We start from the raw sequence: 25233 nt of genomic DNA, 5'->3' as shown, positions 1-25233 counted from the left end.
CTCCAAACAAAGAATAATCATCAATAACACCAATGACCAAACATTGCCTTTGTCACCACTTTATCACTACGTGGTTTTGACCTTTCCCCCCAACCAAACACAAAATTCATGTCATTGAAAAAAGTGAGCCGATTCGCCGTCACCACTAACTCACCACCAAGCACGACAGCCGTACATATTGGACTAACCCTAAAGTACCCCATCAATTGCACGGCCTAGATCTTTCCATCTCAATCCTCGTTCCTCCACGTGGCAAAGAAAACCACTCCCATTTTTTTAATTCATTTGCTCCCTCCCTAACCCTAGGAACCACTAAAGTAGGAAATTTTTATATATAAAGCTAAAAGAGTATTGCCTTCGGTCATTATTGAAATTAAAGAAGAAAGGTATGACTTGCCGACGGTGTGAGGCCAAAGTCAGCGCCATTTCTTTCCCAGTGGACGGCCAGAAAACAACTACGGAGTAGGTCCGACAAGACTTGAAACCACCACCATCAGTCGTGCAGTTCCGGGCCTCCGGCCAATCGATTGAGTTTGAATTTTATTTTCCTTCGGTACTTATAATATTACTGGGGGTTACGTTGATGAATCTCCCTCTCTGCGGGTCCCACTTGTCCAACCAATACAGATTAGCCCAAGAGCGCATTGAATGGGTCCCACTACAATAATCATAACATTCCCTAAATGAGTTGGCTCAGAGCACAGAGAGAGACAGAAAGAACCACTGCATTGATTCGATTTCGGTCGAAGTGCTTCTTGACCCGAAAATCACCGCTCCATACGGAACTTCTTCTTATTTCTGAGACTCCACTTCTATATATATCTTAGCTCTGTAAGTACTCTAACCCATATTAGAGAGAGAGAGAGAGAGAGAGAGAGAGAGAGAGATGGCTGTAGAGTTGCAGAAGAAGAATAAAATGTTCATGGAACATGCTTCTCATGATGCAATGGAGATGGGATTCACAGGAAAGAATACCTTGGATGATGATGGACGCGAAAAACGAACTGGTATTGGATTTTCCATTTTCATTTCTGAGAGTTTTTCCTTTAATTACAGCTAGCTTCTGTTCCTTTTAGTTCCTTGTCTTTTTCTTGATTTTGGGTTTTTTATCTATGAAGGGACGATGATCACTGCAAGTGCTCATATAATTACAGCTGTGATTGGATCTGGAGTGTTGTCACTAGCCTGGGCCATAGCTCAGTTGGGTTGGGTAGCAGGGCCTGCTATTCTCATGGCCTTCTCTTTTATCACTTATTTCACTTCTACTCTGCTTGCCGATTGCTATAGGTGCCCTGACCCTGTTACCGGCAAGCGAAACTATACCTACACGGAGGTCGTAAGGTCGAATTTAGGTAAGCAAATTTCATAGAACCACGAAAAATCTCACATCACCTAGGCATGTGCTATGAAATATGCATATATGATGCGACCTCCCTTATTTTCTTATCGTGCAGGGGGAATGAAATTTAAGCTCTGTGGATTAGCTCAGTATGTGAACCTCATAGGGGTGACAATTGGATATACCATCACAGCATCCATCAGTATGGTGTAAGTATTCATCACAACCCATCCTCCTCCTCCTCCTCTTCAAGCTCAGAATAATTAATAATTCTTGATTTCCAATGGTGAACAGGGCAGTGAAAAGGTCAAATTGTTTCCACAAGAATGGTCATGGGGTGCATTGTACCACATCAAACTATCCATTCATGATCATATTTGCATGTATCCAGATCTTTTTGTCTCAGATACCTAATTTTCACAAGCTTTCATTGCTATCTATCCTTGCTGCTGTCATGTCCTTTGCCTATTCTACCGTTGGAGTGGGTCTCTCCATCGCCAAAGTTGCAGGTTGGATATGGATATGGTGATATCTCTGTTTAATTGAGACAAAGATTGTGGTCCGAATGAAAGTTATGCTTTGTGTGCTTTTCACTAAGTTTTTAATACGGTGATCCTGTCTGAGTGTCTGGTTATCAATCAATCTGGATGCAGAGAAAGGGCATCATGCGAGGACGACACTAACTGGCGTTACAGTTGGGGTTGATGTCTCCGATACAGAGAAGATATGGAGGACCTTCCAGGCCCTTGGGAATATTGCCTTTGCTTACGCTTACTCCACCGTCCTCATCGAGATACAGGCAAGTTAACTCATCATCCTCCTTCACCATTTTTACATTTTTTCCGTTTGATGCGAGAGTGTGTCTGTGTGCTTACTGCTTACTATTTTCCATCAAATCAAATCAAATCATTTATGGAATAATAATAACAAAAAAGGGTGTCAGATCACGTGGGGCTACGTTAATATGGGGCCAATGGACATCCAATAGGGGTGGGGTGGTCATTACACTCTTCCTATATGTGTGTAAGGGCTACCTGAACTGGCAGTGATCCTTTACCTATAAAATAAAAGAAAAACGACTGTTACTTGTTGTGCATCCCTACCCCCACACAGAGGTAGCAAAAAGACAACTGTGCCCTTTGGTTGGATGCTTGTGCACCTCTCCTAGTGAGTCCTTGCAATAACCGAATGATCATGTAACTAAGTAGTGATCCCAAACCCTAGGGGCTGTTTGTTTAGGAGATTTTGATAGGATGAGATTTAAGCAGTGGGAGAGTTATACTTATTTAACCAAAGTATGGTAAAGTCATATATTTGAATATAATGGAGTGAAAAATACTCTAGACAACAGTGAGAGATGAATTTTCTTGTGGGGGTGGAAAGTCATTGCAATTAATGATTTTCTTTCTTCATTCCTCTGTTCACTCTCTCCCACAGTTATGTGCTAATCAAATAAGGTTGGGGTGAAAAAGCCTAACTTTCCTTCAATTTTATTTTTCTTATTAACTGTATCAATATGTGGGATCCAGTAGTCAGATATTTCTACCCTAAACTCTCCTCTAAACAAACAAGGCCTAGAAGAAAAGAAGAAAAGAACTTTGTCAAGAAACGTAACATATGCTAATATTCTTATATTTTTATCTCTTTTTTTCTTATGAAAAGATATCTCCACCTTTTTATTCTGAAAGAGGAAAGAGATAAACACAATAAAGACTATCCAGACGAGGAAAAAAATTCTCTACGCCGCCCGGATTCTAAGTAGATAGATGCTTGGCAGTTTGAGTTGTGTGCGGTGTGTACTGTACAACCACAAGATAAGATAATGGAAATTTTGAGGTGGCTGTGAACGTTAGCAATAATACACGCGTTCGTGTTGTATCGTTCTCGGTAACCATTAGAATCCCACATGGGTCTTGGTCCTTGGACTCTTGGTCTTTAGGCTCAGCGAATTTGAAGTTACGAGTCAAACCGATTTATGTCATGTGCATAGGAACAGGATCCGAATCGGTTTTGGTTTTACTAATAATTATTATATGCGTCACATATGAGTCACACTTATCTCACAAAGCGCAAAGTTATGAATTCGATGGGTTTGTTAAATTACGAAAATATCCTTATGTAATTATGTTGGCCAGTAACAAGAATAAATGTTGACACATGATCCATGAATGTGTGGTTTGATTTTGACCGTAAGATATTTGTTATTTATTCTGAGAGATTTTCTCCCTACACCGTTATTAGTATAAGGGATAGGGTTCCCTAAAGGTAAAGTGGTCTTTGGGTTTGTAATCGTTAATGTGATTAATGAGAATGCATACAAAAGCATAATCAGATGCAAGATGTTTGCTTTTCATGAGGAAGGTCATTTCTTCTCCTTTTATATTTTGGTGCAAGGGAAATTGTACTATGCTAATAACAAAAGGGAGAAATTTACTTGTCGTGGTGCGTAGCATCATCTTCTAGCTTCTCTTTCTATTTCTTTTCTCTCCTCATGAAATGACCTCTCGATGTTTATTGATTGAACTAATAAGCAACACTCATTGGCTCTGGAGTCGGACTACCAATATAGCTTTCCCTCCGTGGATAGAAAATACCATTCCAAACAAAAAAAGGGAAAAATGATAACACACTTTCTCCTTCCTGTTCTCTTTGATTAGATGTAGAGATTCTATTATACAATGGCAGCATGGCCATCTCCTTCCTTAAAAAACAATAGGAAAAAAGAACTCGTCAGTTTGACGTAGGAAACACTCAGAACTATGTCTGGTGCAAAAAGACTACGCTATCCTCCCTTGATATTTGTTGAATATACTTCCACGAGTCTTCCCATTGGCCTCCTGATCTGCTGTTTTTTTATTTAAAAAAATAATAATAATAATAACTGTTGCGTCAGTAAAAAGACAAGCATCTGTACCATAAAAATTCCGAGCAGTGAGGAGCCATCCAATTGGATTGTGAGGTGGGACCTCTGCTACCGACATAACTTTCAGGAAGGTTTTCCAACCATCCAATGTGTTGGATCTCTTCAGACACAGCTTAAATCAGTTATCAGTTATTTATTTATGTTTGTGGTTCTTAGATGGGAATCTTATAAGCAAGGGAGTAGAATACCATACCATACCATAATAATAAAATGAAGTGAAAACTGAATGAAAGATAAAGATGGAAAGCGCATTCCCTACACCACTCTTTCAAAAGATTCTGTCAAAAATTTTCTTAAAATATGTAGGCATCATTGTTACTACTTCTTATTCTTCTTCTTCCTTCAATAACTTTTCTTAGAAAAGGTTAGTTAGATGCCCTAATCACTTAGAGAAGCTAAATTGTTTTCTTGTAAAAATATAGTAATGGCAGATGTATTATTGTTATTATTATTATTTATTTTTGGTAGAAGCAGATATTGTATTATTGATCATTATTTATCATTATTGATGGTAGATAGGGTAGACCTTGGTACGACAGTAAAACTGTTTCACCGTAACCAAGTGATCACAGTTTTGAGTTAGGAAATAGTCTATTTGCAAAGAAGAGGTAAGGTTGTGACAGACGCTTTGTGCATTAGGTACACCCTTTTATCATTATTGATGGTAGAGACAGAACTGACATGATACAACAATAAGGCCCAGAAACAGGGCCCAATAAAAGAAAATATAAAACCTGTTCTTCTATCAATCTGTCTTTATTCATTTGTTTACATGAAAAACCCTTTTCTTGATTCAAGTCAAGTAGAGGGTCAATTCATCTCAATGGATTTTATTTTTTTTTCAAGGAATGTTAATTTCTCAAGGAAGAAAAATCTAATCTCTTCAACAAATTTTCATTTTTCTAAAAGGATTGACCTATGAACATAAGGTTGGAAATAATATGATACATGAACAGCTTAATTGATATTTTGTTGGAAATAATTTACTGATTCAGTCAGCCTCTTAGTGAGTTTCTTGAGTGGAGTGAATTATTATTGATGTTTCCATGGAAATTGGTTTGCAGGACACACTAAAATCAAGTCCCCCAGAGAACAAAGTGATGAAGAAGGCTTCTCTTATTGGAGTCTCTACTACCACCTTGTTCTATATGCTATGTGGCTGCCTTGGTTATGCTGCATTTGGAAATAATGCACCTGGAAACTTTCTCACTGGCTTTGGTTTCTATGAGCCCTTCTGGCTCATCGACTTTGCAAATGTTTGCATTGCCATCCATCTCATCGGAGCATATCAGGTAAAATATCAAACCCAAAAGCTTAAGCTATTAGATGGAGAATCCCTGTCACATTTTTCCACTTCTTTTAGGTTGTACACATGACATGTGTGGCCCCTCTTTTAGTTTTAATTGTGGATAATTTCCTATGGTCTATCAGGTGTTCTGCCAACCCATATTTGGTTTCGTTGAAAATTTGAGTGCCCGGCGATGGCCAGAAAATGGATTCATAATGAACGAATATGCTGTTAACATCCCCTTCTGTGGAACATATTACTTCAATTTCTTTAGATTGGTATGGAGGACAGCATATGTGACGGTGACCGCTGTTCTTGCCATGATCTTCCCCTTCTTCAATGACTTCTTGGGTCTCATAGGGGCTGCATCCTTCTGGCCTCTCACAGTTTACTTCCCCATAGAGATGCACATTGAACAGGCTAATGTACCAAAGTTTTCTTCAAGGTGGACATGGCTTAAAATATTGAACTGGGCCTGCTTGATTATATCAATTGTTGCAGCTGCCGGATCTGTTCAGGGTCTTGTTACTGATCTCAAGACATATAAGCCATTCAAGGTTCAAAATTAACTAGTCTCTTTATGTACCTGCCTGTACTTAGACCAATGTCAAAAATGGCATGTGATCTTTTCTTCTTTAAATAAAACTGTCAAAAGAAATGATATGCCTAATGTAGACTGTGACCAACTGCACCAGGCAAGGGGTATCATGTATGCAGTTAATTGTAACCTAGGCCTTACATTGTGAAGAGAGAGGATCTCTTCATCCATCCGGTCTAACCTTTTGATAGAACTAGAAACGGGTATTCAGAGTCCAATCATAACATCACCTCACCATTAGTCAGCCTAGGTGGCAAAGGAAAACTTAATCCAAAAAGATACAACATAAGGGGAAAAAAGGGTTCCCCCACATGTCCAATGTACCCTTCCGATTGTTGGGGGTGCATTTCTGGGTGCTACCAGCCATCCAAAGCGAAAATGTTAGTGCCAGTTCAAGCTTTCTTCGCTTAGGCTAGGGAATGGAAGGGCACTCCTTACCGGTAGTGTAGGAGAAGTCTGGAGAAGGCATATAATAATTGTTCCTAGTGAGTAATAATTGTACTCATATAAACTGGAAATATAAGCAGATCTCACCTCACCGGCCACCCTCTCGATCCTTCAAATAGATTGCAAGTAGGCAGGATGATCGGTATAGAGGCCCTTAGCACACCCATTTCAGTAGTTTAACTGATCCAACTATCAAATAACTTATACCTTATGACACCTAGGGTTACCAACAAGTCAGATTCCTTGAGCAACCTCAGTCATAAAGCTGATCATCTCAACTATAAAGCCCACCAAGTACTGAACCTTTCCTCATTGTGCTTGTGCCCGGCCACTTCAACCGTTAGGCGACCATGTGTACTGGTCATAAGTCATATCTTCTAGCTATATCTAGGTGAAAACATTGAACTTGTAAGACTAGAGAAGGCTTAATCATGGGAGATATTGGGTTTTATGTAGTAACATAAAGGCCTCTACACTTGGGAAAACCATCTCTACCCCAAAGGGAATATTTTACAAGACCAACTAGACTTTAAGAAACTCATCTTTTGTATGTATGAACTCATTGAGATCACTGAAAAAACCCCATATTTTAGAGTCTTCCTTTGAACCAACCTGCCTAACCAACAAAGGAAAGACAAAGCAATACTAACCCACCGGGAAATACCGAGATTGCTCCCTTATGACGATCGTACTTGAACTCACAATGGTGCCAACTCAGGTCAGGCCAACCCACAGCACCCAGCCAAATAACGAATCCAAGGAAAGACCCCTCCCTGTCAACAGCCCTTACACACAAGTAGAAACATAGAAATCCTCATACCTATTGTCAATATTATTACAAGAGAATCATTTGCCTCGCAATCTTATCTACAAGTGAGATTGAGGGTCCGTTTGATTTTGTTTCTAGAAATGGTTTTTCCGTTTTTTTGTGTACAGAAATAGAAAAACACCCCAAAAACAGTTTGATTTTTCTGTTTCATTTCACTTGTTTTTGGAAATAGAAAAAGAAATGTATGCCTATTTCTATGTTTGGAAACAGGAATGGAGAAACAAGTTAGACTTGTTTTTCTGTTTCGAGAAATGAGTGGAAGCAACAAAAATTGTGAAAAACCTGATACTTCACTCGACTTACCCAAACCCCAACTCATTGTTGAAACTCCTCGCTCTCCAAATGTGGCAATTCCAACATGATTGTGTGAAGCTCACAGCTTCGGATTGCCTTCAGCTCATCTCCATGAAGCATACCTGCAACTCCAACATCATGCCTTCACTCGTGAGTGGCATTCCTACAACGCCGTGCCTTCACTTATGTCTTGAACTCGACTACATTGTTAAAAACGCTTCGAAAAACAGAAAAATCAAACACTTTTTTGCAATTCCAAAGATCATTTCTTAGCACAAAAACGGCAAAAACCGTTTACTACTGTTTCTAGACACAGAAACAGGAGAAACAAAATCAAACGGGCCCTGACTTTCTCAAACGTAAGCCCACACCACAAGGGTGATCTTCTCATCAGCAAGAATAACTGTAGTTTAACCACTTTCTAATCAAATTATCATCATACTTCTCTCAAATGATGTTCCAATGCTATTCCCATATTGCATCTCCTATTCCAATTTAATTCAAAATTATTCTTCCAAGAGATTCTGTTCTCAATACATTTCAAACAATAGCAAGTTATTTTAAGGAAAGACATTTTTTTTATTTTTTTATTATTATTATTTTTAATCCAAATATTATCTAGGACCGGGAAACCCCTAAAATTTTATTAAGCAAGAGAAAAAAAAATATTATAAAAAAGGGTTGTCCTCCCGAATGATGCAACTAATATCAAATAGAAGAGAACTATCACCATGGAAAACCGAATTTATAAAAGATTCACATGCAAAATTAGCTAACAAACTGACATTTTGCATCATGGTTTCAACCTTAAATTTTCAGCCTATGACCTGCCACTATCAGTTTGTGCATACATATGAGAGAATTTAACACTATTTGGGAGTTTGATTCAACAACAGATCAGAGAATTTTTCACAGGTTAGTTTAAGAATAAAGTCGTCAAGGTACTAATGGTTGAAGCATTTTCTAGGTTTCCAAGCTTTCTCATCAAGATGTTTCCTTCAATGCTTTAAAGGTACACGCTGATGTGGAGCAGGAACCATGAGCTCAATGATGAGTGAACCACATAGGAACTTTCTCCATCAAGAGTACCACATTGTTGATTTATGTGCTGTCAGTCACCAGGGCGTCGCCTATGCGCTTTGGCCGCTTCACTTCCAGCCTCAGCCGACACCTTGACCCGCCTAGACGTCATAACTTCTATGGCTACTATCTTGGGGGTGGCAGGAGCATGTTTGTCATTTAAGTAGGATTCTCGTTAGGATGACTCAAGAGTATAGTCACCTTTCCTAGTTTTTAGGTAGGTAGGGTCCTCAACGGATTTTTTTTTTTTTTTCTTTTTTCTGAGATAGGTAAGGAGTGGAAACAAATAACATCCACGATACTCGAGACCTACGGCTTAGCATGGACTTTTTATCCACCTCTTAATTAGTATGAGCTTTTTATCCATCACAGCTCACCAATTACACTAGGCAATTATTGTTGATCGTCGATAGATTAACCTAACCACATGTCAATTTTTTTATCCAACTCGAACAAATTATAAACTATTCAATTATTCCTGTGCTTTTTGGCTCATGACCTACTATCTCTCTAAGCATAAAATTTCAATTATAGGTAGAAGAGGGATGGTATACTTCTGCACCAAATTTGAGGGCGAGGTGGATAGATATTACCACCTTCCTTTTCATTGCAAGTTCTTGGCCCAAATAGTCCTTCTTACCCCAACCGCACGCCTTCTTGGTGTCGCCTTGCGATCTCGCCCCTCACCAACATGGGTCTCACCTAGACACCATGGCAAATATGCTCCATGTCCTTCAAGAAAGGCATCCCTTCATATTAAAGTGACTGCCAAATCCTTGAGATTCCTCATACTTTAGTTATACCCTAAAACCTATTATTTCAAACATAATCTTGAACTGAAGAAAATCTGACGGTTTCTCCTGTATCCTCATTCTCTGAACTTTGTTTTTGTTTTTGTTTTTTTGTTCTTTGTTTCCTCTGAAAATCAGACCAATGGTTTCTCCTATCAAGTGGCATTTTCTGAGAACTTGTACTAAATACAGTTGGGCACTGTAGGTTACCAATGCTACATCAGTTCAAACTTCTCTGTTTATCACATATGCTCATCATTACTGTTTACTACAAGTACTCAGAAACTCTATAAAAAAAATTAATAATAAATAAAAAGCCACTGACAGGAAAAACCAAGAAATAAGTTTTAAATCAATCAATGCTACAAAATCCAGAGAGATTCATCTACAAAATGAGACTGACTTATTTCTTCAGTGTTCTAATATTTGTTTAAATGCGTTTATCTTGGCCAACATAAGTGAAGTCCCCGCCCATTTGGGGAATTTACACTTCAATCATAGATTTGGGCTGGCTAAACATCTTGGTCCTGTAAAAAAAGAATTCTCTTCATTGTACACCACATTTTACCAACAATTTGGTGTGATGCAGAGTAAATAGACCCCAAATGACCTGTGCTCTAATGAGTTCAGAAACACAGGAGGAAAAATATCCATGATTAAGCCCAGATCCAGCATGATATCTATCACTGTAACCAGAATCACCAGATATGTGAATCCATGACAGACTAGATTACAGCAATGAAGCAAATAGATATAGGAAAGGGAGAGGAACTCTGTTTAAATTAAACAGAACAGATCACTGGTATGCATTTCAAACTAACAGCGGAGGAGGAAGAGATGGGGGAGAAAATGGAAAGATTTGTTCACTATAAACAGATAACTGGTTTGCAATATAGGATAATAAACCATCTCTTGCACCATAACCAAAAGTATTCTTTAAACTTGTATGGCTACAACGCTACTGATAAAGACTAATTCGACACACTTTAGAGTTTAAATTACCAGATTACAAAATTAACCTATTGACATTAAACAACTAATAACCTTCCACCCACAAGTCTTCTCTACTTAAAACTGTCCCTCCTCCAGAACTTAATCTATTTAAATCAACTGTGGGCCCCAGAATTTAACTATTTATTAAAATTGATGATCCCCTTTCAGACCCCATATATGGTCCTTCACAATTCAGCCCAATAGGAAAAAAAAACCCTAGAACAAAGCCCAACCCATGGAATAAAGTACCCCTCTGCAGGAAATTCCAATCTAACAGCAGATAAATAAAGGATAAAGGATCAAGCCACCAAATTCTTTGTATAGATGCTTCTGTGTCATGGTGCTAACATTCCATGGCCCTATGCAGCCCCTACACAACTCCTATGCACATTTTTCAAGTACACATGAAATAACAATATTTGTTCTCATTGGAAAAAGTTGTATGTTATACTAAAAGGGTAAAACAGTGAGGGTACAAATAATTAAAAAATCCATATATATATATATATATATATATGTGTGTGTACACACTAGAGGGATGTAATAGAATCTTATGCGTTAGCATTTTACTGATTGTTGGATCCCTCTCTTCGCATCTCAGCCATTCAAAGCATCTGTAGTTGTAAGTTGTAACCTCATTTTTCACATCACCACTACACATTCTCTTTCTCCCACTCTTCCCGGGCCCATGCTGGACACTGCAACCTACCAGCGGTGGCTCTCTCTCATGTTTCTGACATCTCTCTGTCCCCACGATATCTTTCCTTCTCCTTGCAATCCCTCTTCCTCTCCTTTCTTCCTGTGACGTCTTGTCAACAGGTTTCTTCTATTTTCTCTCTTCTATCCTCCCACCAATTGCATTGCTTCCGTTCCATTCTTTCTCAGTCTCTGTTCTGCGGCATCTGCTGGTAGTTAGAACTGTCCAGATCAGAACTGCCGCAAGCATCAAAGAGAGTTCCTACAACTGATTACTATAAACAGGTAAGTTCATTAAACCTAGTTTCTGTTGGCAGAACTTGTAAATACAAATCTGATATCCTACCGTAATCTGAGATCTGTTTTCTGTCGGTAACCTTTGTTCCCACACTGCATTTTCTATTTCTGTGGCTGTTGGGTTTATTCCTACTAATCAGAAACCTATCTAGACAGCTTAATTCCTCGATTACACACACACTGTAAAAATTGGGCCTGCAAGCCGCATAATTAGCCTTAAAATCTGAATTGGAATTTCAGATTCAAGGACAGCATTAGATGTCATAGACACAGGTTACAATTGACCATTCTAACATATATATATATATATATATATGTTAAAACCATGGAGAAATTAAATTTTGATCTGAAGTATAGTAGTGGTCCCATCAACCTTGGATTTCTGAGAAATATTTCAGATCATAATTCTGCTCTACTGGACCTTGCACATGCAGGAGCCTCATGCACCGGGTGTCTTTTTTTTTTTAATAATTCTGCTCCAGGGTTTTGTGCAACATTATGAATCCAAGACCATGTGCTCAGGGAAGGGTGCGTTTCTACTAAAAAAACAAATGCAATTAATGTGACCTTCAGAGAAAACCATGAGTGCTCTCAACTGGTTTGGGATTGCAAGATCTTTCATTATGCAATGCACGATTATTGTATTTGAAAGTATTGACAATTGAAGATTTCATGATTAGCAAAACTGAAAAATGAGAAAAGTTGAAAGTTCACATACACTATATTCATAAAAACAGAAGCACCTAGTGGGTAAAACAATATCACGAAACAGCCAACTGCAAATGCCAAATAAACTTAAAATTTTTCAAATACGCAACAATCTCCTCCGCCATCCCCACCCCCCCACAGAAAAAAAAAAAAAAAGGATTTAATTACATACCATTCTGCTGTTACTGATTGAACTAAAACCTCACTACCCACACTTCTTTCTCTGAATGATTGTTTTGAGTGGATTTTGAAGAATATCATTCATGTCCTACTACAAAAATAGACACACTTATCCTTCTACAAGCAACTGTAATTTTTAGAGGCAGATATCATCAAGAAGAGCTGTATAGTTTGCATGAACTACCTTGACCATCAACAGATATATCACTACCAAGAAAAAGATGTGCATACAAAAACAATTCTACATGCAAATAGCACTATTCACTCAGTAGATAAAACTAGATCTCAAGAAATATCATTCTAGACACACATTTTCAATTCAAGCTTAAAAGTCTGAGAATCACTAGAAATTAACAAAACTAACACTGAGAACTGTTTAAATTGTAGAGACAAACACAACCATCAATATTTTGCAGAAAACTATTCCCTTAAACCAGCAATGAGGTACACTATCTGGTACTTAGCTACTTGCGATGTACAAAGCATATATTATGTAAGAAGCATGTAAAGCTATGACATGGGAATTTGATATATGTTTCGGATAAAAACTCCCAAATGTTCATCATGGTGTAAAAGCAACTTCCCTTGGAAGAAAATAATACTTCATGCAGATATACATAAAGCATTTTTGCTTTCCCTGTTCCATGGGAAATGAAGGTACAGTTTGACTCTCAAATAACTCTTCAATGAAACCAACGGGGCAATACATTTACATGAAAGATCTGGCAGATCTGCAAAGTTTGAAGTCTGTCCCTATTTAAAGTGCAACTCAGTTTTGTATTGTCTCAAAACTGCAAAACTAGATTCTTGCATTCTTCAATCTTCTCGGTCTTGTGCTGAGGTGTCAAGTTTCAAACAGCACAGATAGAGTACCATGTATTAGACCTGCTCCTCTAAGTTCTAAGCAATTAGTTTTTATACAAGTTAATTGTTATAGAGCTTTGCACCCAAAAAAAAAAAAAAAGGTTAATTACTTGGACACCCCTTGCATTTTAGATTTATTACAACTAGCCGCTGTCTGTTAGTAAGTCACCGTTTAGTGATGACGTCAAGGGTGGGAAAAATCCTAAATGTCCAAACTACCCTTCTCTTTCTTCTTCCTCTTCCAACAAAGGAACACCACTCCCTCCTCCCCTACAACCCCGTCCCACAGTCATCCTTGCAAAGCCGACTTTCCACATTCACCCATCCACCAAGGATGATGTCATCCTTAGCAAGTCCATCATAAACATCCGAGAGAAGGTTTTTTCAAATCAAAAGAAAAGTAGAGGTCTATCGGCAAACCCTAAAATTAGACATTGTAATGGGAATCTTTTATTTCTTCAACCAATCAAATACACCAAAGAGGCTACAACATCTACGAATGGAGACCCTTCGTGCGAAGATAAAAGTTTCTAATCCAAGGGTTTTTTGATGTTTTTTCAAATCACAAGACAAAAGATTCATATCCTACCGATTCTTCACAGTTAGGCCTCCCTGCGTCTAACTCTGTTGCTTGCCAATACAAGCGAGCTCCATGACTAGTGACGACAAGAACAGATGGATAGTGTTGCTTGCAGGGCAATTTGAATTAGTTTTTTTATGATTTCTGAGGGGACAAGGTAAACTGGGAAAGTACTGAATCATCAATCATCATCAGATGGAAATTACAATCCAAAAAACCATCAAAATAAATGCCACAACAGAAAATTTAATTTTATCGTGTCACCACTGTTCTGTAGAAAGCAACAAAGAGAAGTTTCCGCAAGTCCGATGAGAAAAGCGTATCTCTGCTTCAAGACGGGCTCCTGTGTTTCAATCGATGAGAACCCAGATTCTTCTATGAAACTCGGATTTTTGATTGCTTTGAAGGATGATAAGATATTGATTCCTACACTTCTTACCAGCAATTTGGAATCTCTGGTATGCAAAGCGTTAGTCATTTTTGGTTGCAGAACCCTAAAGTCCTATGGTTCATTTTGGGGAAGAAGAAGAAGAGGGATTTTCATTCTCTTTCTATCTTTAATTTTTAAAAAAAAATTAAAAATTAAAAAAGTAAATAAATAAATAAATAAATAAAACTATCTACCTCAGGGATAAAATAGCCTTTTCATTCAACCACTAACAGCAAACTAACACCATCAGGATTCATGGGGCTTCAAGTAAAGTTTTCAAACTTTTGGGGTGTCAAGCAATCTGGCCATAGTACATAGGGTGTCCAAGTAATTGACCCAGAAAAAAGAAGTTATAAACGTACAAAAATCCTGGCCTCTAAGATGATGAATCTACCGGAACATATTGTTGGATGAAATAAAAGAACCACGAACATTACCCAAATGCTGAGGAGCCTCAAGGAGAATCCACTCCACTCATTACAAAAGCTTGAAGAAGACTTTGCGCAGCATGAGTCTGGTCGGGTGCTCCAGATATTATAATTACAGTCTCTGTTTCTCCAGGTCGGGGATCAGTGATGGTAATTTTTGCCCCAGATATCTGAAATGATCCTGGTCAGTGTGGTTACACCAATGAAATTAAAGCATGATCAACAAATCCAGAAGCAAACCTGTCGGATTTGTTTTAGACAGCCCCCATCTGCTCCATAAATTAAAGAAACAAGAGACCGAGGTACAACTACTTCCACAGTGGTGTTTGTGATAAAAGATGGTTGGCTTCCACTATAGAGACAGAAAGAAAGATACCCACAGTTGTGTCAAAATAAATACTTTGGTAAACTAGGATGCAACAGAAAAAAAAAAAAAAAAAAAAAAAAAAAAAAAAGTAATTGATAGAAGATGAGATGCACAAACCCTCCATAAGCCCCAGTTCTCCTTTGGGAGCCTCCTGGGTACTCCGAAATGCTCATTGGACCACCACCATCAGTTAGTCCCTACAAGCCAGTAAATATAAAGTCGTAACATAAGACCGGTGCAGGCAATTGTGATTCAATACCAATAAAACAAAAGGAAAAGCCATTGGAGCCACCAATCATTTAGATAATTCATTCGCCTTCTATGCAATGGATGGCAAGGAAGAAAAGAGTCCTATAAGGAAAACATTGCGGTTATTCACCAGGATTCCCTGGTTTAAAATAATAGCATCACAAAATAACCTCATAAGAATAAATTGCCACTACTAGCAACAAGGAAACATCATACCTGAGGTCCCCATGGTGCTGACGAAGGTAGTCTTCCAGAACCATGAGAGGGGATGCCTGGCCTATGAATACCATGAGAAAAAGCAGATTGATCATCATGAGGATGAATTCCACCATGAGGAAGGCCACCAGTAGGTTCATACTTGTGAAATGATGGGCCCAAATTCAGGAACATTCTTGAAGGGGAAAGTTCCCTCCTTTCCATAGACGAAGAAAATGAAGGTACTTGATCCAGAAAGGCAGGATGTGAAGGATGGTTGATAGAAGGGAAAGTATCACGAAAGAGATGATGTTTCAGCCTACTAGTTATCTGCAAAAGAGCCTCTTGAACTCCTTCAAATTCCCCTGTAATCTGTCAGAAAACGGCACCAATATAAGATGGTGGGCATTAGATATATGCCCATAGGGAACAAATTATTTGGTAAAATATTGGAAGGAAAGAAAGACCCAATGCATGCATGACAGGTCAACAACAGTGCAATAGTGCATATTCACTTGATCAAACACCTAAATGTACAAATTTCACTAGGTCAACATTGACAGCATAAAACTCAAAGAAGCTTAAATTTGCAATTAAAAAAAAAAAAAAAAGAGGGCGAAGAGAGAAGAAAAAGGGTATTTAGATCTTTTTATTTTTGGGGGTGGGGGGGTGGGGGGTAGGCACAAGCTTTTCATACGTGTCATTCACAAAGATGCAAAGTCAATGTACCTGAACTACTTCTTCATCTTCCGAAGCACAACTGGGGACCTGATCCTTCCCTAATATGCGAATCTGAGCTCCAGAAAACTTCCTCATTTCAGATATGATGGAACCACCCTTGCCAAGAAGGCAACCAACCTGACTGGAGGAGACAAGAAGCCGGGCTAAGACAGTTTTCTCCTTGCTATCAGGCACAGCCCTAACTATCCTTGCCTGGACACGCAGAACTGCATCTTGTGCAGCAGATATCCTTTCATCTGGAATCTACATCATTTGATCTTTTAATCAGCAAGGGGATTAAAAAAACAATCCATAAGAAATATTAAAATAATACTACTAAATTCTTAGGATATCTTTTAGTGCTCAGTTTTTAAGACATATATTTTACTTAGGGAAAAATTAAGTACACGATGCCAGTGTGCAGATTCTTGTGCACGCCCTCTCACACCCCACTTATTGAACCCACACCCTCTTACCTCAATAAATGCCACCCTCCTATTGGACAAATTTTTCACCGTCCCCCTATTAGTGCAAGACTGCAATCTGGCATTGTATGAAACCCTCTCCCGTATACTTAATAGAATGAGTAAAATCATACCGCTGGACCAGATATCACAATAATTCGGTCGTCCAAATCAGGAACACCTTCAAGAATTTTAACATCGCATCCTGTTTCAAGTTTAAGTGCCTGAATTATAGTTCCCCCTTTTCCTATTATACTGCCAACCTTCTCATTGAGACACAATAACCGGAAGGTTAAGATTTCCTGAATAGGTTTCATTCGACTTGGGATAAAATGGTCCTGGAATTTAGGAATTGATTGTGGAAGTGATGAAGGGTAGTCTACGCCATCAAGTGGCCTCACAGCATAAGGCCCTTGAGCAGGGAATCGATAGTTTGATGGAGGATACACTTCAGATTTAGAAAGAGGACCACCAAATGGATGAGACGATGGCCCAGTAGGCTTGTTTGCAGGAAAAGAGTCACGACCACGAGGCGGATTCTCTAAAAGCTGTTGAGAAACACGTTGAAGAGCCTTCTTAACTGCATCCAATCCCCCTGTCAGCTGTATTGTAATATGGTAATTAGAAGAAAAAAAGAGACTTCAGTAAGATGAATATCACAAACACACCAAACACTTTTTATGCATACAAAATAAGAAAATATAGTAATAACTAGAAACCACTTTAGCTTAAAGAAGACTGGTTAAAATTTGGCAGCGATTCATACACTCCTGAATTCACAAAAAAGGGAAAGCACTACAATAAACTTCGAAAAGTATTAGAAGGATTGCAGACATAAAAATAGGAGAAAATATCCAGAGTAAAAAGGAAAAGAACAGAAATATCAACATTGAATAATAACTTGTTACCTGAACTAGTTCATCAGCTGGTGATGCACATAAAGGAAGTTTGTCTCTAGGAAGAATTCGGATCTGTGCTCCACTTTCTGCTGCCATTTTCTTTATTACACTCCCACCTTTACCAAGAATACAGCCAACTTGGCTTGAAAGCACAAGTAACCTGACAACGAAGGAGGAATACTTTTTACTTTCATCATCATCTCCATCATTTTCACGTTCTCCTTCGAATATTCTTTCAAAAACAAGCAAGAGAGCCTTCTGCACAGATGAAATTTCTTTTTCAGATTGTAATTGTATAGCTTCAGCTGGAGAAGCCTCCTTACTTTCATTTTTTTCCACATCTTCCTTGGCTTCATCACTGTCTTCAGCGAAATTATTATCTTCATCCTCCTTGCTTTGTTCATTGCTGACTTCTGTCTCTTTATCAGACCCCGCAATAACAATTACTTGTTCATCACATCCAAGAACCATTTCTTCAACTCTGACCTTTGCACCAGTTTCTTGGCGTATCTGTGATATAACGGTGCCACCTTTTCCAATTACTCCTCCGATTTTGAAAGCTGGACATAGAACACGAAAAACAGTGCTACCAGGGGAAATTTTCAGCTGATGAGACCGTGGCCAAAAATTTCCAGACTTTTGCCATTTCCCCTTTCCACTAAGCTCCAATGAGCTCCGATCATGGGGTCTTTTTGAAGGTGTCAATGCAAAAGACATATTTACAGACTATTGGGCCTGTATTAATGGTCTCTGCATTCAAAGAAAATGTCAAAAAATAATAATAATAATAATAATAATAATAATACTAAAGATAAAAATAAAAGCAATTTCACAGCAGTAGCAATTAGAATCAAAGAAAATTGATGGAGAACTCTACCACCCAAAGTTGTCACGGCTTCAGGGGAAATGACAACTATGATACCACCAAGTATAATAATGAGCATTAGAAATCTATAATAAGTGGCCTTGAAATTTGTATCTATAAAGACATATTTGCAGACTATTCATATTCAATCAGTGCCTCAGTCGTTATTGGTGTATCTAAAGCATCCCACTACACATTTTGGAAATGGCACTGACTGGTGCATAAAGCAGGCCTCACCAGCATGAGCAAGTTGGATGCCCAGGTGCAACTTGAGCAGAGTCTCTACTCTCTAGATGTTAGAAGTCATCAACATTTAGAATGCAACATTTGGGGCTCTCAGCTTTGTTATCTTGGCAAAAGCGCTCAGTCACCAAGACATGATTATGATTGTCCAATTTTCTCTTTTAGAATCCACTACTTCGGCATGGTAATATTGTGCTCTTCTTTTGAGGTAGAGTCTAATGCATATCACATGTGTTTTGTTGGAAACCCTAGGGTTTGGGTCGCCGAAGGGGCAGCAACCTTCGCCCAGAATCCCAGAACTAATCGGCAGGATCAAGGGTTCAGCAAGATTTCTTTTGAGATTGGTCTTACCGCCCAACAGATAAAGAGAACGGTAACCGGTGATGTTCATGAACAGTAAACAAGGAGTAAGAAGAGAGAAGATGAAGAAGAATCGCAGGTAGAAGACAGGAGGTAGGGAAATCGCACAACTCCACAGGCACGCATACTCACAAACCAAAATATTCAACTCAAACTTCTTACTTTAAATACAAAGTGGTGAAACTTGAGAGGAGATAGATACCATAAAGCGATTGTTTTAGATATTTGGGGTCAATCATAAACAAGGAAGGTGATATAGAAGATGTTGTTTATCAGAAAATTAAAGTAGGATGGATGAAATGGAAAGGGGCATCTGGAGTGTTGTGTGATCGACTTGTTTCTCTAAAGCTTAAAGGAAAATTTTACAGGACTGTGGTAAGAGTGGCTATGATGTATGGATCGAGCTCCTCTGCGGCGTGCTTTCTTGGCAGAGCCTGCCTGCGACGTCGACATGTGGCCGACGCCACGTGCATGGTGGATCATTCACTTATGCCGGTCTCAAATTTGATTTTGAAAACTCAACCGGGTCAACCAAAATGGTAGAAAAATTTCGATCCTGAAATGCTCGCCGGAACTTTCCATCCCTGAAATGACTCACATCCAACTTTTCCAGCCCTGAAATGCTCGTCGGAACTTTCCCAAACATCAGATTCCGAGACAAATTCAAGTATTTCAGCATTTTGGGCTTTCTCAAACTCTCCATCTTGAACTTTAATTGATTCCCAGAAGCCCAAAATCCAACTAAGTAATCTATGATGTTCAACAAACCCACTGGGCTACCTGTAATTTCATTGTCAGACAAATCAATGTAGTCGTAGAAATAGGTCTCTGCGCCCTTCCAATCGTCTAACTTGATCTTAATCCCACACCAAGCAAACTTGAGAGTAATTGATTGGTGATGAAGTAACCCATTTTGGAATTCCACCTAAATTGAATTTGTTGAAAGACAAATCGAGCGATTCGATCCCTTTCACGTTCATTTCAGGAAAAGGGTCAACTAGTTGATTATGAGAGAGGTCTAGATTGAAGATCTTAGTGAGATTAAACTTAGAGGTCCCTCCTTAAATCAATATTATCTTGCATAAACCACATCATACTCTACGAAGATAACCACACCAATACCAAGCACCGCTATGCTTCATTCGAACAGAAGGTAAGGAGGGAGGAGAAGAAGAGGGAAACATAGATTTTTCTGGCCTATGTTTTGGGGGTTTTTCTTCGCTCGAACAGAAGAGGGTAAGGAGGGAGAAAAAGAAGAAGAGAGGAAGCAGAGGGATCAATCTGCAAAAGATATGGGACAGGGTTTGCTTTCATACGACCAGAAGAGAGAAAGGAAGAAGGAAGGAGGAGGATCGAAGTTTTACTACCATTTTGGTCGAACCGGTCAAGTTTTCAAAACTAAATTTTAGACCGGCATAAGTGAATGATCCACCATACATGTGGCATCGGCCACGTGTCGACATCGCAAGCAGGCGCCGCCATGCTCTACCAAGAAAGCAAGCTGCAAAGGAGCTCGATCCATGATGTATGAGGCAGAATGTTGGGCAGTCAAGAAGCATAACATAGATAAGCTGAGCATAGCAAAGATGAGGATATTGAGATGGATGTGTGGAAAAACTAAGAGAGAGAAAAAGGAATGACCAGGTTAGAAATGATTTGGGAGTAATCCCAATTCAAGACAAGCTCCAAGAAAGTCATTTTAAGGTGGTACGGCCATGTTCATGGAGACCGAGGGATGCCCCAATAAGGAGTGACCAGATCCACAAGGGAGGAGCAAAAACAGGTAGGGGCAGGCCGAAAATGACCATAGGGGATGTTGTAAGAAAAGACATGCAAAGGCTAGGTCTTGACTCTAGTATGACCTCAGACAGAGTTGTTTGGAGGGCAAAGATCCATGTTGCCGAATGATTATAGGTTGATGTTCTTGTGGTGTTGCTTTATTTCTTTCCATTTCTTCTCTTTTCCCCTTTTCTCTTTCTTTATGTTTCCTTTTATTTTACCCTTCCGCAGATCTATGTAACCGACCCCATTTAGTTGGGAAAAAAAAGCTAAGTTGTTGTTGTTGTTGTTGTTGTTGTTGTTGTTGTTGTTGCTGTTGTTGTAAACTTCATACTTCAAAAGAAGAAGAAGAAGAAGAAGAAGAAGAAACTAATCTGAGAAGAGAGGAATTGTACCAGGTAGAGAGAGGACTAAGAAGGGAACTAACAGCCAACAAGCTGCTCAAGCCACGCTGACAACACTCAAAACAAAAACTCAATATTTCATTCTGCATCCGACTCATTTGATTACATGCATATAAATAAAGATAAAAGAAAAGATTCCTCATCCAATCTATGGTTCAAGAACTCGCCAAGATCTCAGTATTTTCTCGGTTTCGGCAAAGACTTGAGATAACATGACATGCGATATAGGAAAAAATACAAAAACTCAAGACCGAAATCTTGGTTCAATTTATGGTCTCTGTTTGACTCGGTCAAAACCCGTCATGTGACGATCTTTATATACCTCATTTCGACGAGATTTTCACTGATTTTGTTATAGTCTCGATGAACGAGCTTTCCTCTAGTACTCATTGGAGCTAGTATCAACAATTGGAGTTGCTTTTCTGCTCAAGAACACTTGAAGGTTGAAAAAAATATTCTCAAGAACTATTTTTTCCAAATATACATGATGAAGGCTTGGTCGTTGACTGTCTGGAATTTATATGTGAAACAATGGTCCCTGATCTATGGATTAACAGAGGCTGAATTTTTTATTTTTTCTGTTCTAAAACTTTTTATTATTATTATTTTTCTGTAAAAAATATGATTTTCTTGTAAAAACAAAATTGAAAAAAAATATAGTTTATAGTCATTATTTGGAACTCATTTTTACATATGTTAATTGACACAGTTGGTTGATCTACGGCGTCATGGAGTCGCTTTTTTTTTCGGCTAGTAAATTAATTATAATTTCTGAGATTTGAAAATTATTTAAAAAATTTACAAAGATTTCCTAAAAATAGGGAAAAATATCTATATGGTTTGAAAAAAAATTAAAATTAGATGAAATCATTGTTAATGTATTTCAATTGAAAATGATGATTCTTCTTTCATTCCATTATAATATTTATCACCTATGGTATTATTATTATTTCTAAAAAAATTATAAAAATCATTTTTAATCAAGAAAAAAATACAAGAGTCAAAGGAAAAATAGGAAATAGCTATAATATTATTTTATGACTTTGAAATGATGTTGAATAGCTAATAATGCATGCATTTGTCTTGTTTTGTTGATGTAACAGTGTAAAAAGGTTTAAAAATTCTTGCACAATGGCTAAGGATAGAGGTGGAAGTGGAGATATAGCATGGTTGCATGGAGAACCAACAGGAAATGACAAGAAAAAAAAAAACAAGATGTAGATATCGTAGGAAAGTGCTAAATTTTGGAGGGGCCACTAGATTAATGTAGCGCTTGTCTAGTGGGAACAGTGATGTGGCAGAATGCACCAAGTTCCTTATGTGGTGCAACAAGCCATGTCTAAGCCCTTACCAAAAAAAAAAAAACACAAGCCATGTTTAAGCACCTAAAAGGAGGAAGGCTGAAGAAGGCAAAAGAAGAGTTTGATGAGGCAATCTTAGAAGGACACCCCACTAGCAGTCCCTGATGACTCTGATAGTGATTACATGCCTAATGATTTTTGAGACATAGGCAGAGTAGAGACAATACCAGTAAGCCAAGGCACAGAGCCAAATCTCAGCCCAGATGGATAAGATTAGGCAAGTAGAGATGGAAAAAGGAGCATGTGGCTCTATCTCTAAAGCAACTGCATTAGATGCACGGCCCGCAGGTGAGAGAAGGAAGCAGAGGCAGGGGGATTTTCCTTTCAGGAGAATCCGGGGTGAGAGGGCAACCGCGCCCCCATCCACACTCCCACCCCAACATGATGATCACATTGAGTTCCTTCAGCAAGACCTCTCAAATACAGGCAATAGGATGCCAAACAAAGAACCATAAAGCAAGTCTGGGTGGATGGAGAGAGAAACTTGGTATGCAATGTCCAAGTTCTTATTCTATAATATCATCCCAACTAATGTTGCTCAGGGGACATATTACCAAGCCATGTTTGACACTAGAGGGAGGTCTGGCCTAGGAGTGAGGGGACATCCAAGAAGAAAAAGTATGCAATGTATGTATATAAGTTGTTGAAGGACGTAGTGCAAGGGGCAGGGCCAATTGTCCAAGTAGTGACAAACAATAGGAGCAATTTCAAAAAAGCAGGGCAAAGAATGATGACTAGGAAAACATGAAGATCTATCTATTTTGGACACCATGTGCAGCCCATTGCATTTACCTCATGCTTAATGATATGGGGAAGAGATCTCTGGCAGCGGGTGTGGTCGAGTGGGCAAGAAAAGTGACCACATTTGTCTATAACTATTAATATTCTTTAAGTTATTGAGGGATAAATAATGAAAGCGGGTGTGGTTGTGTGGAATAGCCTAGGGTATAGCTCACCTACGTTGTAGACCATCAACCTAGGGTCTAAAGTCAAAGTATTATTTTGGGCATGATTTTTTTTTAAATCTAATCTTTCCACTATGTTTCGAATGCCTAAAATAGTCTGGATGACAAGTTTCAGGAATAGTCTGGATGACAAGTTTCAGGATCTAACTTGATCGTATGGCCATTGAAACCCAACCCTGAAACTTGTAGCAAGTTTCAGCAAAATAACTCGGTTTCGGGCCTGACTGAAACCATGCCCCAATGCGAGTCCTCGAACCATGATCCAATCCTAAAACAGCAATAGAAAGCAACTCAAACTAGGAAACTAAAGTAATAAACAACTCAATCCAATCTCTTATCTAACCCAGAAAAAAACAAAATGAAATAAAACAAAATATTATAAGTTAATCCAAATTAATGCTTAAATATGGACCAAAATCAGCTTTGGACACAATTTGTCTTGATCTAGGCTTTAGAACAAGTTCATGCTGGTCCAAGAAAATGATACTACGTGAGGACAACTGTGGTTGAAATCCTTTGGTGTGCTTGTACATGCCTTTTGGTTCTTCGGTTCTGACTAGAATTGCTTTTGGAAAACTTCTATTCTTCAGAGAGATTTATGATTTTTTGTACCTGTTTTAAAGAAAGTTTTTCTAATCTCATCCTCAGAATCACTTCCTCATCCTTTTAATCTACCTAACTACCCAATGGGACTTTAACTACAACAACAATAGAGCAGGAGGGAAATATTATACTGTGATGGAACTCCCTACATAATATGCTTCACTAACCTCACACCTTGGTCCTCGGGTCAAATTAGATAAATAAATTGTCAAGTCAGCAGCTTATAGTATTATTATTTCGTCAACGAAATTAGCAGCATCCACAAGCATCACACATAAAACAGAACTGATAAAAGTGAGTTAAAATGCAATCACTCCGACTCGATCATCAACAAACAAATCAATAGAAGAAAATTAGAGATGAATATTAAACACATCCCTGTGCACTTCCCGCATCCCTAGCCAACTGTTCAAGGTGAAAATACCTATTCATAATGTAGTGCAGAACAAAAACCCTAGATTTTTTTTAAAAATGACAAAGAATACACAAAATATGATGTTTGAACTTTGAAGACAAACCTCCGTACAGAACATATATGCCTTCAGATAACCCAAAGCGCTTCTTGAAACGCAAATGGAGATCAGAGTGTGTAGGGTTTTCGACTTTTCGCGAGCTTTCGAATAAAACTGAAACGACAATACTCAACAAAGAACAGGAAGTGAAACCACTCTCCCCCGCTTCGCTTTGCTCTGTTTTGCAACTTTTATACGGCCGTTAGGGTCTTTCTCGCTGACGCGAATACTCAAAACGATGGATTTTGTAAAACGGGAAAGAGCAACACATGGTATCCCTACGGAAAAATGGAAGGACACAAGTCTTGTGTGACGTAATGGTGGGAACGGCTAGGATCCATAGTTAAAGTGGGGTCCACTAATTTAGTCAGATGCAAGCTAAAACAAACGGCTAGGATTCTAATCATGCGATGGCTCCCCTTACAACTCAGATGAAAACATTGTAAAGTGGAATAGTGGATATAGCAGTGGTACTTGATCTC

The 25233-nt window shown here is 38.6% G+C and overlaps 2 protein-coding genes across 9 annotated transcripts; one reads left to right on the top strand and one right to left on the bottom strand.

Moving 5' to 3' along the window:
* Nucleotides 1-731: 731 nt before the first annotated feature.
* On the top strand, nucleotides 732-6208 carry LOC122069535 (amino acid permease 6-like). Its single transcript, XM_042633585.1, has 7 exons — nucleotides 732-1007; nucleotides 1119-1352; nucleotides 1455-1548; nucleotides 1634-1848; nucleotides 1993-2138; nucleotides 5327-5554; nucleotides 5694-6208. The coding sequence occupies exons 1-7, from the start codon at nucleotides 887-889 to the stop codon at nucleotides 6117-6119; spliced, it is 1464 nt and encodes a 487-aa protein (XP_042489519.1). The 5' UTR covers nucleotides 732-886; the 3' UTR covers nucleotides 6120-6208.
* A 1186-nt stretch (nucleotides 6209-7394) lies between these two features.
* Nucleotides 7395-24990, bottom strand: LOC122069534 (KH domain-containing protein HEN4-like). Of its 8 annotated transcripts, none has more exons than XM_042633580.1 (9): nucleotides 24758-24990; nucleotides 17669-18409; nucleotides 16895-17362; nucleotides 16306-16560; nucleotides 15598-15948; nucleotides 15250-15329; nucleotides 15006-15117; nucleotides 14775-14935; nucleotides 7395-7840 (listed from the first exon to the last, which is right to left on the bottom strand). In XM_042633580.1, the coding sequence occupies exons 2-8, from the start codon at nucleotides 18374-18376 to the stop codon at nucleotides 14792-14794; spliced, it is 2118 nt and encodes a 705-aa protein (XP_042489514.1). In that variant the 5' UTR covers nucleotides 18377-18409; nucleotides 24758-24990; the 3' UTR covers nucleotides 7395-7840; nucleotides 14775-14791. The 8 variants fall into 8 exon arrangements, with proteins under 8 accessions (XP_042489514.1, XP_042489517.1, XP_042489512.1 ...); XM_042633583.1 differs by lacking the exon at nucleotides 7395-7840 and adding an exon at nucleotides 9911-10116; XM_042633578.1 differs by lacking the exon at nucleotides 7395-7840 and adding an exon at nucleotides 10889-11546.
* Nucleotides 24991-25233: the final 243 nt, after the last annotated feature.

Source organism: Macadamia integrifolia, unplaced genomic scaffold (genome assembly GCF_013358625.1).
Source record: "Macadamia integrifolia cultivar HAES 741 unplaced genomic scaffold, SCU_Mint_v3 scaffold635, whole genome shotgun sequence".
Classification (NCBI taxonomy): domain Eukaryota; kingdom Viridiplantae; phylum Streptophyta; class Magnoliopsida; order Proteales; family Proteaceae; genus Macadamia; species Macadamia integrifolia.
This window is presented reverse-complemented; position numbering and strand designations above follow the sequence as displayed.